Source organism: Mauremys mutica, chromosome 3 (genome assembly GCF_020497125.1).
Source record: "Mauremys mutica isolate MM-2020 ecotype Southern chromosome 3, ASM2049712v1, whole genome shotgun sequence".
NCBI classification, from domain to species: Eukaryota; Metazoa; Chordata; order Testudines; family Geoemydidae; genus Mauremys; species Mauremys mutica.
Window position 1 is genome coordinate 100,398,532 of NC_059074.1, and position 13,105 is coordinate 100,411,636.

General features: G+C 43.2%; 1 protein-coding gene across 2 annotated transcripts in view; it reads left to right on the forward strand.

Annotated features, from left to right (window-relative positions):
- The window catches only part of ENPP3 (ectonucleotide pyrophosphatase/phosphodiesterase 3), an 81,225-nt gene that overhangs the window by 17,872 nt on the left and 50,248 nt on the right, over window positions 1–13,105 (forward strand). For both annotated transcript variants that reach the window (XM_045009257.1, XM_045009258.1), the window contains exons 3-6: window positions 2,903–3,025; window positions 4,867–4,992; window positions 8,245–8,305; window positions 11,708–11,805. In XM_045009257.1, the coding sequence (XP_044865192.1) occupies window positions 2,903–3,025; window positions 4,867–4,992; window positions 8,245–8,305; window positions 11,708–11,805 (408 nt within the window). The remainder of the gene's footprint in view (window positions 1–2,902; window positions 3,026–4,866; window positions 4,993–8,244; window positions 8,306–11,707; window positions 11,806–13,105) is intronic.

Here is a 13,105-nt window from a genome sequence, read left to right on the forward strand (position 1 = left end):
GAGTATGAAAGCTTGCATTTCAAATAGAAAGAAAGGATTACACTGCTCCTGAGTTAGGCTATATCTACACTGCACAGGTAACCTGGGTGACTGGCATTCAGGTTAGTCTAGCCTGGGTGTGAGCACCACCACAGCAAAGCCATATTTGCATTACTATGTCCTAACTGTTTCTGCACTTGTCCGTGTGTGTCTGGGGGCATATGTCATGGTTCTTTGTAGTGAGAAACTCTAGGAGTCTTTCTCAGTCAATTGTGGGAGAGCTTGTTTGTCCTTCAGAGAGAATTGTGGGAAGGGCAGTGGAGGACTGTTAACACTTAGGTGATTTTGCCGGCATCTCATTGCACACTGGGCAGGTGCCATCCCAAGTTAGAATAGAACCCAACCTGGGCTCTAACCGACACCCATCAGCTGGGTAAACAAGCTGGGCTTAAAGCATCTCCAAACCTGGGTCAGAGATTTTTCTATGTGGATGGTAGGGGGGTTCAGCTAAAACCAGAAAAACCCAGATTAACTGTGCAGTGTAGACATACCCTGAGACTCAGCATGTTAAATGCAAAATAACTTAAATTCAGTTAGGTCCATTCCACCCTTCTTCACGACTTAGGATGGTTGAAAGTCCCAAAGACAAGGTCAGACATTCAATGGATTATTCGTGTAGGAAAACAAGGTAGGATTACCTTTTCATGTTGGGTGCATGTCAATACATTAATTAAAATCAGCAGCAACCCAAACCCTCTTGTAACAGACTAGAACTCAGCTAGAAAACACTTGACAAATTGTCAGTGATAGAGAACAGAGAAGTGTACATATGCAAAATGTGCACCTGCATTTTTGCAAATGTGGTGGAATTGTAAATCTGGCTAGTTGCAGGTCTACCTAGTAAATTTCTGGTGCAAATACGATAGTTTGAAGTACAAGTGCTCTGATATGTATCTACAATACATTTGCAGGCACATGCTTTTTATTGGCTACCTTTTCGGTTCCAGATGAAGTTGGGTTTGACTTATAAAGCCCTAAATGGGTTGGGGCTTCACAGTGTGAGAGAACTCTCTCCCTGTGTGTTATTGCCATAGCTTTGGTGACTGGAGGCACTCAAACCTCCAAACTTAACTTTAGAACTGGATAGAATCTGAGAAAGGAGAAGATCAAACTAATTTAAAAGAAAGCGTCCCCTTTAAGAATCCAAACAGATTCTGCCAGTAGAGTTCCTAATTCTCTTATTGTTCTAGGTGACAGTCAAGCTTTTCCCCTTTCCCTTAGGCATCAGGTCAGGGGAGGGGCAGTTTAAGGAAGTTCACAAGGCCCGTGCCTCAGAGCAAACAAACTCAGAGTCAGGAAACAAAATCTCTAGTGCCCAGGTCAGGCTAGCATCCAGGTGCCTGCGGGGCGGGGCAGAGGTGTGTGGGTGGGGAAACGGGGCCTGCAATTTATAGCTGCCAGCATAGTTTCTGGTTCCCCTCATCTGCTGAACTTGCTTTTCCTGTTTATTTAGCCCAGCTCCAAGAGCCGGGCAGCAGGGCCGGTGCAAGGAATTTTTGAGCCCTAGGCAAAACTTCCACCTTGCGCCCCCCCCCAAGCTAGCCCTACCCCCCCGCGGCAGCTAAGCCAGCCCCCCACCTGGGGAGCCCGCCCCTGCAGCAGCTACCCCCCTCCATGGCAGCTAACCCCGCCCGAGGAGCCCACCTCCATGGCAGCTAACCCCGCCTGGGAAGCCAACCTGTGGCAGCTAACCCCGTCTGGGGAAACTCTCCCCCCCTGCGTAAGCTAACCCCACCCGGGGACCCCCCCTGCAGCAGCTAACCCCACCTGGGGAGATCCCCACTGCGGCAGCTAACCCTGCCTGGGGAGACTCACCGCCCCACAGAAGCTTACCCCGCCAGGGGAGCCCACCCCTCTGTGGCAGCTAACCCCTCCTGGGGAGACCCCACCACGGCAGCTAACCCCGCCTAGGGAGCCCCCCCGCTCTGTGGCAGCTAACCCCGCCCCAGCTCACCTCAGCTCCACCTCCTCCGCTGAGCACGCCAGTGCCGCTCTAATTCTCCTCCCCTCCCAGGCTTGCGGCACCGATTGGAGGATACTTAGAGTGGGGGCTGTGTGCTCAGCGGAGGAGGCGGAGTGGAGGTGATCTGGGGCGGGGAGCGTTTCCCCCGTTACTGCGGGCGGCCCTCCCCACGCCCCAGCTCACCGCCTAGTTTGCCTAAATGGTTGCACCGGCCCTGCTGGGCAGGGTGCTCCTTGATTGTGCCCAGGATGTCTTTCCTGTAAGCTCCAGATTGTATTTTTAAAGGGTAGTATACCTTGCCACAGGAACCCTCTCTTCCTTTGGACCAAAATGCCTGAATTCGTTGCACTTAAAGGCATGTTGCAAGGATTACCTATTTACCCAGCCTTTGGGAAAAATGCATAATGTTAAGCACATTCAGAGGATTGAAGCCAAAACCCTCAGGGACCTTTAAAAGGGAGGATTCAAGACAGCTGTTTAGGCACAAAGTTCTTTATGAACATATATGACTGTATCTCTTTATATAACTTTAAAATTAATAGTTTAAATATTTTTTTATTTTCAATTTTGTTTACAAGGCCTCTTTACCTGTTCTGAATTTCACATCTTTTCCCCAGGTCATTATTCATCATAATATTATTTTTATTTTTATAATTATCGTAATTTTATACACACACACACACACACACAGAGTTTTGTGTGGACATCACCCAACTTTGATGGAAATAAGCTCATATTATTAATTTTACTAAATGTGTTGACAAGTGATTCGGGAAATAGTTTTTGGCAATTATTCAGAACATTCTGACTCTAGGCTCCTGGCCATGTTCCATTTAATTGTTGTATTCTTAAGGATTGGAATAACTTTAGTGCTAAAACCATCTTTTGTTTTCTTTACAGTCAGCTGCAGAAACAGATGTAATGAACCATTTAATAAAAAGGGGCAGGGCTGCCAGTGTGATGGTGGCTGTAAAGAGCGTCAAAACTGCTGCTGGGATTATGAGGGTACCTGCCTGGAACCAAGTACGTTCCCATAAATGTGAGATTTGTTAGCCTAGTCTTTTTATTTAATTTTTCTGGAGGGAGGGGAAATGAGAAATGTGCTAGGTTTACTTATTCTGCCACAAGTACAGGTGCAAAAAAGGCTCCCAGCCATCTTTTGTATTTGAGAGTCTTGTTATGGCACGTGGTGAATTCTGGGGCTGTCGTATGTATGTTGAATGCATGTTGCTCCCTCCCTCTCAGAACTGAGGGGATTAATGGATGCCCCCAGTACCCTGGGTTCTGAATAGTATGCAGCACACGATGGTATGTTGGCAGGATGAATTGGATCCGTGGGCTACAAAGTTGTCTAGCAGACTTTTCTGCTTCTGTATCACATCTAATGTCTTTTCCCTGCATGTTCCTTTCTCTGTCCATTCACTCTAACTGTTCCCTTGACGGCTTCTTGGAATACATCTCTCCTGTTTTGCTCTCTCTCTTTCAGTCCTGTTCTGTAACATGTACAAGTTCCTTCATTCTTCGGTCTGTTTGCCATCTGCTGGGAATCATGCAACATTTCTTCCCTGCTGTTCTTTCTCTTCCCTCAGAGACTATTGATTCAAATCTGCTCCCAATAGTGTCAATGGACTTGTCAGTCCTGCTGATTTCACCACAGATGTATACATTCAGTGCTCTGAACTGAATTGTGTTTTTTTCTTCATACGAAAACACAACTGTGACATACCAGGGTACAATCCAGGCTAACGGATAGCTATGTCACCCCTACCCTGTAACCTGGAGTGCCCTTTACAATACCTTGCTGGTTCAGCCTCCAGCCTGGTCTGCTCACAGACAGCACTTCCAGCTATGTCTGTGTGTGTGCTGCAGCCAGCCAGCCACATCTTGGCTATTACCAGCCTTGGTTATATTGCAGGGTGATCCCAACACACCTCCAGCCCTAGATCTTCCCTCAGAAATGCATGTTGTATACTGCCCAGCCCTGTCCTGGACAGTACAAATATGCTAATTCCATTATTCCTTAAAGGGAATAATACGCACACAACTTGTTGCCCCAAATAGAATTGCCCAGCCACTTCAGCTTGAATACACTGGGTTAGATAAAACAGTAAAACAAGTTTATTAACTACAAAGAGAGAGATTTTAAATGAGTATAAGTAATGAGGCATAAAAGTCAGAAATGGCTACAAGAAAATAAAAATAAAACCCTTCTGGTGCCTAACTTAATAAACAATATTAGATTCAATCACAGTTTCGCACCATATACTTTCAACAGTCTTACACACCAAACTCTTTAGGTAAGAACCCCTCGTACAGAGTCCAGCGACCGCTTCCTTTGTCTCTTCAGGTGCAGTGAATGCAATGGGGTGGGAGAGAGAGAGAGAGCGAGGAGAGTCTTGGGCTGTTTGTCCCTCCTTTTTTATAGTTTCAGTCCCCCTCTTGAAAAACATTTACATCTGAGAACCAGGGGACAAAATGTCTATATGGAAGGATGTTCCCTGCTGATTTTTTCACCTGTTTCAACTTCCTTTGTCTTCCCTTCCTGGTTGATGACTCTCTTTACTGCTTAAATGCAAATTAAGCAGAGCACACATTCCTTGTGTAGGCCAGACCTGTTTGCCAACTTCTGTTTGGGCAGGGCTGTGGGGTTTGGAACATGTGTTAAGAACACCATACAGGGGAATCTTATAACTTCACCTACAGTGTTGCCACACATACTTTACCAGGACAATACTGACCAGCAAATTATGAGTTTTCAAATGATACCTTACAAGGTATACTTTGTACAAAGATTATTACAGTAGTGTGTAGGGCATGAACACAGAGGTGAATTCTATCACAACAATCAATTAATAATTTTTCAGCTCAGATATGGACATGCACTAAACTCCGTTGTGGTGAGACACGGATAACTGGAAGCCACTGTTCTTGTTCTGAAGACTGCTTGGAGAAGAAAGACTGCTGTGTAGACTACAAAAGTATTTGCAAAGGTAAACCAAAAATTAATATTTAAAAGTGTTATTTGCTATATTATTGGGATATTTACAGGAAGCTACCCAAGTGAATATACATGAAATACATACAAAATAAAAATATGGGGCTTCATAATTGTTAGCAACTCTGATAAAACCCTTCTGGTGCCTAACTGAAGATACCTACAGCTTTTATTTGAACAAGTTTAGGTTTCTTGTAGCTGTAAATGTGTTGTGAGTGCCTGAGATACTTGGGGAGTGGCTGCTTTCTGGTGAAACACCTGATATTTAGGTTTGTGAGAAGGAAAGTGATTGCTGGAGAGGAATGTAGTATGTGTAAAATTAAATCCTAAGAAACACGAAAGATATTATTGCAGTAGCACCCAAAACGTGCTTTCCCAAAATGAAAGAAGGCACAGTCCGTGCTCTGAACTGTGTGAAATCTAAAAAACATGTCACTACCATCCCTAATGTAACTTTTTCATAACATTTCATTATAAGCACATTTTAAAATTAATTTTAACGTTGTTTAAGACAGTAGACCATATAATATCGAGCACTGTTTCTTTAGGGAGTATAAGATGAGTCCACGAGCTGAAGATAGCAGATAGAATTACTGAGTAAATCACATATGCACCTGAGAAGTGGGGCTACAACCCTTAGTCCTTTATTTCTGAAAACATGGGTGCCGGAAACTCCTTAGGAGTGTGTGTGTGTGGCGGGGGGGCAGCGGTGCCCGAACCAGGGCCCTGTCCCCTGCTTTGCCCATTTCCCCTGAGGCCCCGCCCTTGCTCCGTCTCTTCCCCCAGGCCCCGCCCAGACTCATTCCCCTCTGCCCTCTCCCCCTGACATCAGGGCCACCCAGAGGATTCAGGGGGTCTGGGGTCTTCGGTGGCGGGGGGCCCCCGCTTCGGCAGTAATTCAGCGGCAGGGGGTCCTTCCACTCTGGGACCTGCTGCCTAAGTGCCCCGAAGACCTGCAGCAGGGACCCCCCGTCACCAAAGACCCGGAGCGGAAGAAGCTCCGGGGGCCTGAGCCCTCGAGAGTTTTCCAGGGCCCCTGGAGCGAATGAAGGACCCCGCTCCAGGGGCCCCGAAAAACTCTCGTGGGGGCCCCTGCGGGGCCTGGGGCAAATTGCCCCACTTGGCCCTCCCCTGGGCTGCCCTGCCTGACATTCACCCTTAACGTAGGTAAAAAGTGGGAGGGCTATGCCTTTTAAAAATGATGGCCCCTGCATTCTTGCCCCCCCATTCCGGTGCCCCTACTCTGCCACTTATCCTAAAGAAGATCTTCCTTAACAGACTATAGTACTAGTTCTCCTTACTTTGTGGGTCAGCCACTAGCGGGTGATATCATGCTCTCATTCCCACACACAAAGACAGCATTTACAGTGGACTTTTAGAGCAGTGTCATGAACTCCATTGCATTCTGGGCACCTTGCAGTGCAGAAATACACAGTGACACTGCGTTAGTATTTCAATTGAAAGCACCTCCCTCCCTTAAATCTTCAGCAGTCCAAAATACACATATGGAAAAAGAAATTTAACTTAAATATAGAATCTGATTTTAATTGTGTAAAATTGATTAAACTCTTAGATTAGAGAGGAATCCAAGCCACAGATTTAGGATCCTGATTTAAAAGCTCCCCCCACACCCAACCTAAAATTCATGGCTGTTGGGTTTGAAATTTTCATAAGGATGTTCAGATCTGGGATTTTCATTTGACTCATATATATTGGGTTCAGCCATTAAATGTGGACCCAGATTCAGGTTTGGATTCCCAAAACCAATGATGTTTACAGGAATTTGGATTTGAGAGTTTAATGATAGTCCATCACTGTTTCAAACGATGCACAAAATAGGTGCCTGGAGTTACGTGGTGCTTTAATGAGAACATTGTGGCATGTTGTTATAGATACGTTAGCATTTCTATAGGAACAATTCAATATAGACTCCAACCCAAAGAACCTGTCTCCGACCTTCTTTGTGTGTTCTGTATGCAAATTTGTTAATGGATATAGCAAAAATGCCATTGGCAATACAAACCATATTTCATGACTATCATGTCAGAGGGTATAAAGCCGGGATGGGCAAACTTTTTGGCCCGAGGGCCACATCGGGGTTGCGAAATGGTATGGAGGGTCGGGTAGGGAAGGCTGTGCCTCCCCAAAAAGCTTGCCCGCCACCCCACTTCCTGACCCCTGTTTGCGCTCCTCAGAGACCCTGACCCATGTCCCCTGATTGCCCCCTCCTGGGACCCCCCACCCTTGACCGCCCCCGGAACTCCCTCCATCCAACCCCCTCCATTCCTGTCCCCTGACTGTCCCTACCCCATCCAACCCCCGCCCCCGACTGCCCCCCCGAACCTCCACCCATTCAACTGCTCCCTGTCCCCTGACCGCCCCTCGGGACCCCCCTCCCCTAACCGCCCCCTGCTCCCTGTCCTCTGACTGCCCCCCAGGACCCTCTGCCTCTTATCCCAACCCCAGCCCCGCTCCCCGCCCCCTTACCATGCCGCTCAAAGTGGCAGGACAGGCTTATTAGAAAGCCTGGGAGATGGGTGGGCACAAGCTGTGCTGCCAGCAGGAACGGCAGGCCAGAGCGCTCCCCATGCAGCGGCGGTGCTGCAGGGGAGGGGCTGAGGACGAGCCTCCCCAGCTGGGAGCTCAGGCACCGGGCAGGACAGTCCTGCGGGCCAGATGTGGCCCGCGAGCCATAGTTTGCCCACCCCTGGTATAAAGGATCTATAGATTCTATATCACTCTGCATCTATAAATGGACTTAGAAATTTTGAGGTGGGAATCAATCAAAAAAACTATTTCAATGTTGTTATCATAATATCAGAACCTGTTCTCACCCCTTCTTGTGGCTGTATTTAATTTTCACTTTTTATTTAGATGTATAATTGCTGGCTTTAGTAAGTCACAATGAACGTCACTGTGAAAATGGTTATTGTTTCTGCCTGCCTTGGGATCCTTAGTGGGAGGGCTTTTCTGTGGGAGGGAGAACACTTATTTAAAAAAAATCCACTGCTTTTTCTGCCTCATCAGTTCTCTCTGTTATTCCTTTCCTCTTTGGTTTGTCCTTCTTGCCTCTCTCATGACTCCTTTTGTTCTTCTAAAGAGACCCTAGTGGATCATTAACATATGATAAATGTTTAGGAGCATTAAGCAGAGTTTCAGAAAATCACAGGGAGGTGGAAAGGAAACTGCTTTGTGTTGTATATTTACTTTTCTACAGTGCTGCAGTGACACCTGTTGTGCTTTTCAGGTGAAACGCCTTGGGTGAAAGAAGCATGCCCGTCACTTAACACTTCTCAGTGCCCAGAAGGGTAGGATGATTTGTTCACTTATCAGTCTGCAAATGGAATTTTTTTGCATTTTTATTTTAAACATTGTAACTGAATCTTTTCTGATGGAGAAAAATGTTATAACAATCAGAAATAACAAAGTGCACAAATTTTGGGAAGCCTGTAATAAGAAATAATTCTTATTTATACAGTGCCTGAAATTGCATTAGTTGTTTTATAGCAGTTGAAAAAGATTGCTTCCTGTCCTGGAGAGTTCACAGTGTAAACTTTAGACAACATGCGAGTGACATCAATAGGCAATTGGAAGAGCACAGAGCAAGGGATACAGCAGTGTTATCACTTAATAGCATTTATTATATGTGGGCATCTTGGTGGTTCTGATATTGTGGGAGGGGTGTACACACACACACACACACACACACACACACACACAAAATGTCAGAACTGCTAAGATGCCCACATATAACAAAAGCTAATAAGTGACCACACTATTGTGTATATATATAAAATACACACAAACTGACAATGAATATGTGGAAGTGATATCCAGAGTATGGGGTGGCCACAACAATCACAAGTGATGAAATCAGGAGTTATCCACAGGTTATCCCAAACTCATGCTGATAATACATCTTCATCCAAGCTATCAGCATATATTATGCACAGCACAATCTTCTTTCTCTTTTTTAGTAATTTCAGCTTTTAGCAGGTTTCAGAGGACATTCTTAGCAGTAGTCCCCTTTTTCTTTTCTCCCCTGCTGTCTCACTTATATACTTATATACTTATATTTAATTATTAATAATAAATTAACATGGAAAGCTCTTAGTCTAGAAGGAAGTGGCTGATAGAAAAGGGATGGAATATTAGTATATTTTCTCTATACAATGAGAAAAGTATAGAAAGGTATATACACTGATGCTGACCAGTTCCTCATTGTTCCCTTGTGTTCCCCTTGTCTATGGGATCCATCTCCTTTTCTGTTATCTTTTATGTAGATTGTCTGCTTTCCAGGGCAGGGAGAGTTTTTGTTATGTATTTGTACAGTGTCTAGCAGAGCACAGTCCTTGTCCATGACTGGAGTCCCTAAATGCTACTGTAACACCAATCCTACTAAATAATATAATGTAGTACTCCCCTGGGAGGGATAGTCTATCTGTCTCATACCAGTGCTACATTACATTGATTCTTCTGGAAGGCCTTGAATCCTGTTTCCTAGAATTCAGCTGATGACGCAGGCAGAGAGTATAATACTTTGGACTTGGCCAGCTTTTCTGCTCAACCAGCATACACTTTTTTTTTTAAATTAAAGGGTTATATTTAGGAACATCATGCCAATCTGTCCCAACACACTTTAGAAATAGAATACATGAGATCAACTCCACATAAAACTTCAGCTAATGATATGTACATCTCAGAAAAAAAACCTAGTATTTTTTTCTTAGCTGAATCGTTCATAGTCCATCACATATCATTGTTATCTCTCTCTGTGCTGCTTTAAAGCAATTACTTGGAGCTCATTTCTTTCTGTCAGCAGCTCTGCAGAAAGCAACGGTTATTCTGATTTCTGAATGTCATTTCTTACTATAGTCAGGAATTTTTACTTGAGGTAGCTTTGGGGAGAAAGGTCAGTTGAGAGGAGTTGGCAAAGGGAGAGGGAGAAAGAAAGGGATGGAAACATATAAACACCTTAAAAATCATGAAGAATTATGAAGCAGGTATGTAGCTATTTCGCTCTCTCTCTATATATGCAATATTGCTGATGCATATTGAGATGCATGCTAGCAAATAGGCATATAGGCCATTCCCAATAGTGAAAACAGTTAATCGCTCTCAGCATTAAACAGAGTAACGGTGTTAAAACCCTGCTAGAAATAACTGTACATAACAGCATTGTGGTTAGTACAGTTCTGACTCAATGTGGAGAGGGCCTATATATGGAGCACAACGTTCCTTCATAAAGATTTTTAATTCAATTTTTTGTTAGGTCGCATATGTACAGATCCCTAATTTAGCCAAAACTGCATTCTCTATATCATTCCCAGGTATAAATGTTTCTAAGGAAACTAAAATATATAATGATATTTAGCAAATGTGGCTGACTTACAGGACTGAAAGCACTGGGTACTACCTTTGGCCTGGTCTACACTGTGGGGGGAATCGATCTAAGTTATGCAACTTCAGTTACGTGAATAATGTAGCTGAAGTCGATGTACTTAGACCTACTCACTGCGGTGTCTTTGCTGCTGCTCCCCCATCGACTCCACCTGTGCCTCTCATGGAGGTAGAGTACAGGAGTCGACAGGAGAGTGCTCGGGGGTAGTGTAAATATACCTTTTGTCAATCCTGTATTATTAAAAACAGAGTTTCATAATGTTTATTACTTAACACTTACTAATGTGTTTTTTCCTGTGGGATTGTATGTGGTGGAAAAATGGTCAATTCCTAGCCAGTGACAGAGATTTATTGCCACAGCTGTTTCCTCCTGGCAAGAGTTTACCATAACAACAATTTAATTTTTTTTCTACCTGGCAGTTTAAATTTGTGTATCTTACCATCACACCTACTATATTTGATTAAGTCACTCAGAGCTAAGGATTTTAGCCTTGATTCTTTATATTAGATGTTACAGAATAGATGTTATTAAAGGCTAACCTCTCCTGGTAATACTGATACTTGGATATTGAGAGTGTGCTCCAGCTCAGAGGAAGTGGTGGAAGGGTTTGGTGTGGGAAGAACCTGGACTGCTTATTAACCTTCTCAGAAAGGAAATCATGAGCACAAACCCTCCTGCCCTCACAAGAAAATTTCATTCCCCAAGGTGCAGGCCGGATAGGCAAAGTTTCCTAAGGGTAGGGTGATAAGATGTCCCAATTTTATAGGCACAGTCCTGATATTTGGGGCTTTTTTTTAATATAGGCGCCTATTACCCTCCACCCCCATCCCGATTTTTCATGCTTTTTATCTGATCACCCTATGGGTGATTGTTAGAATATTCAAACCATCTGTGTGAACACGCTGGAAGAGGATTTCAGGATACATTGAGACACAGACAAAATTCAGACCCTGGCATAAGCAGTATCTTCCAGCTAATTTGGCCCATCATCTATGTTTATATTTATCGTTTGTTTAAAAATAAAAACCAATACGTTACTTTCCTAAATTCTAAGTATACTTAGTGTTCCTATCTTGAACCCCTGCAGCTGCTTGATAGCTCACTTTTGAAAGCTAATGTAAATAACCTTCCTTTTATTCCCTTGCCTTTTGAATAATTATTTATTGTTATAAAGGATTATAAACTTGTAAAAAAACGGTATTTGGAACTTCTGCTCCTGGCTTCTGGGTTGACACTATTGACATCACTATGCATTCTCCAGAATGTGGCTAAAACTCCTTTCTGATGACAAACTCCCACTTACTTGCAGGTTTGATTTGCCACCACTTATCCTTTTTTCGATGGATGGTTTTAGAGCAGAATATTTACAAACATGGAGTTCTTTACTGCCGAATATCGAAAAACTCAGTAAGTTACCAAGAAAGCAGTGACAATTAAAAACAGAACCTGTTGGCAATTTCTTCAGTTCCTTCTTCCATCACTTTATACATGTGACTCCCTGGTAAACTAGACAAATATCTTATAGTAGTTCTCTCATCAGTGGTTTGCTCGGGATTAACCTGAGAGTTAGAGTTCATTGTAGTGACCTATTGACCAGTGGCCACCAATATTGGCTTGCAGCCTCACATTTTATTTTAATAAATATTGTGAAACATTCATTCAAATAAAGTTTGAAGCTGAAAAATTCCAGTGAAAGTTTTAATACATTTTCTATCCTCCATTTTATTAAATTACTGTAAATTGTAATAAAATTTCCAAAAGATCATCACTTATTGTCATATTAAATTATATCCTAATACTAAAGAGCAATGAATTGTGTAACAGTGAAATGTCACTCAAAGAGACAGTCTTTTTGAGTCTGGAATTTTGTTCTATTCGTAGACAGCTACGTATTTAAATGTATATAAAATATTATGAATTACTGCACTCAGATTTATTAAATGTAAACTTTAATACGCTGATTCACTTAAGTAGTACAGCCACAATCCTGAAAGATGCACAGTGCTCTGAAGTTAGTGGGAATAGAGGGTCATCAGCATGTTGCTGTAGTGGGCCCTCAAAACTTGCACATAAGTTGAGTTTGGTTTTCATGGGAATACTTTAGAACCAAAGCCTCATTGCTCCTAGTGTCCCTATGGTTCAATTCATTTATCTTCTTCACTCCCCCACAACAGACTCTGAACGGGACAGAATGATAATGTATTTACTTTTCATATTATATATTTAAAAACTTGACATGGTTGCTGGAAGCCACTAAGTGTAATTGGATAAACAAAAGTATCTGTTTTGTGGCTAACCTATTAAATATAACAAGGACTGGAAGAGAGTCATAACTTTGACTAATGAGCAAACTGACCTGACCCTTGCATGAGTGTTTTATGCTTTGCTGCCGCTGAACCAGTGGAAGAAATGCAGTCAGCTAATAAGTCATTTCATGAAAAGTTCACGTTTATGTCAAGCTCTGTTTGAAACAGATTTAAGGGAAGTGTATCTTTCCTACCGGAATGAAAGAAATGTTAATTTCAAGCTTCCAGGAGGATATTTTGAACTTTGGTTTACACTCACCAGTTATACACATCTGTTTTCAATTTTAACAGTGGTTTGTGCATTCACACACTTTGTTTCTCGCATTAGCAGCTGGAAGGGGGAGACCCCTTTATTTATATGTGAGAGAAGTGGTGTGCTAACTTTCATATCATGAACCAGT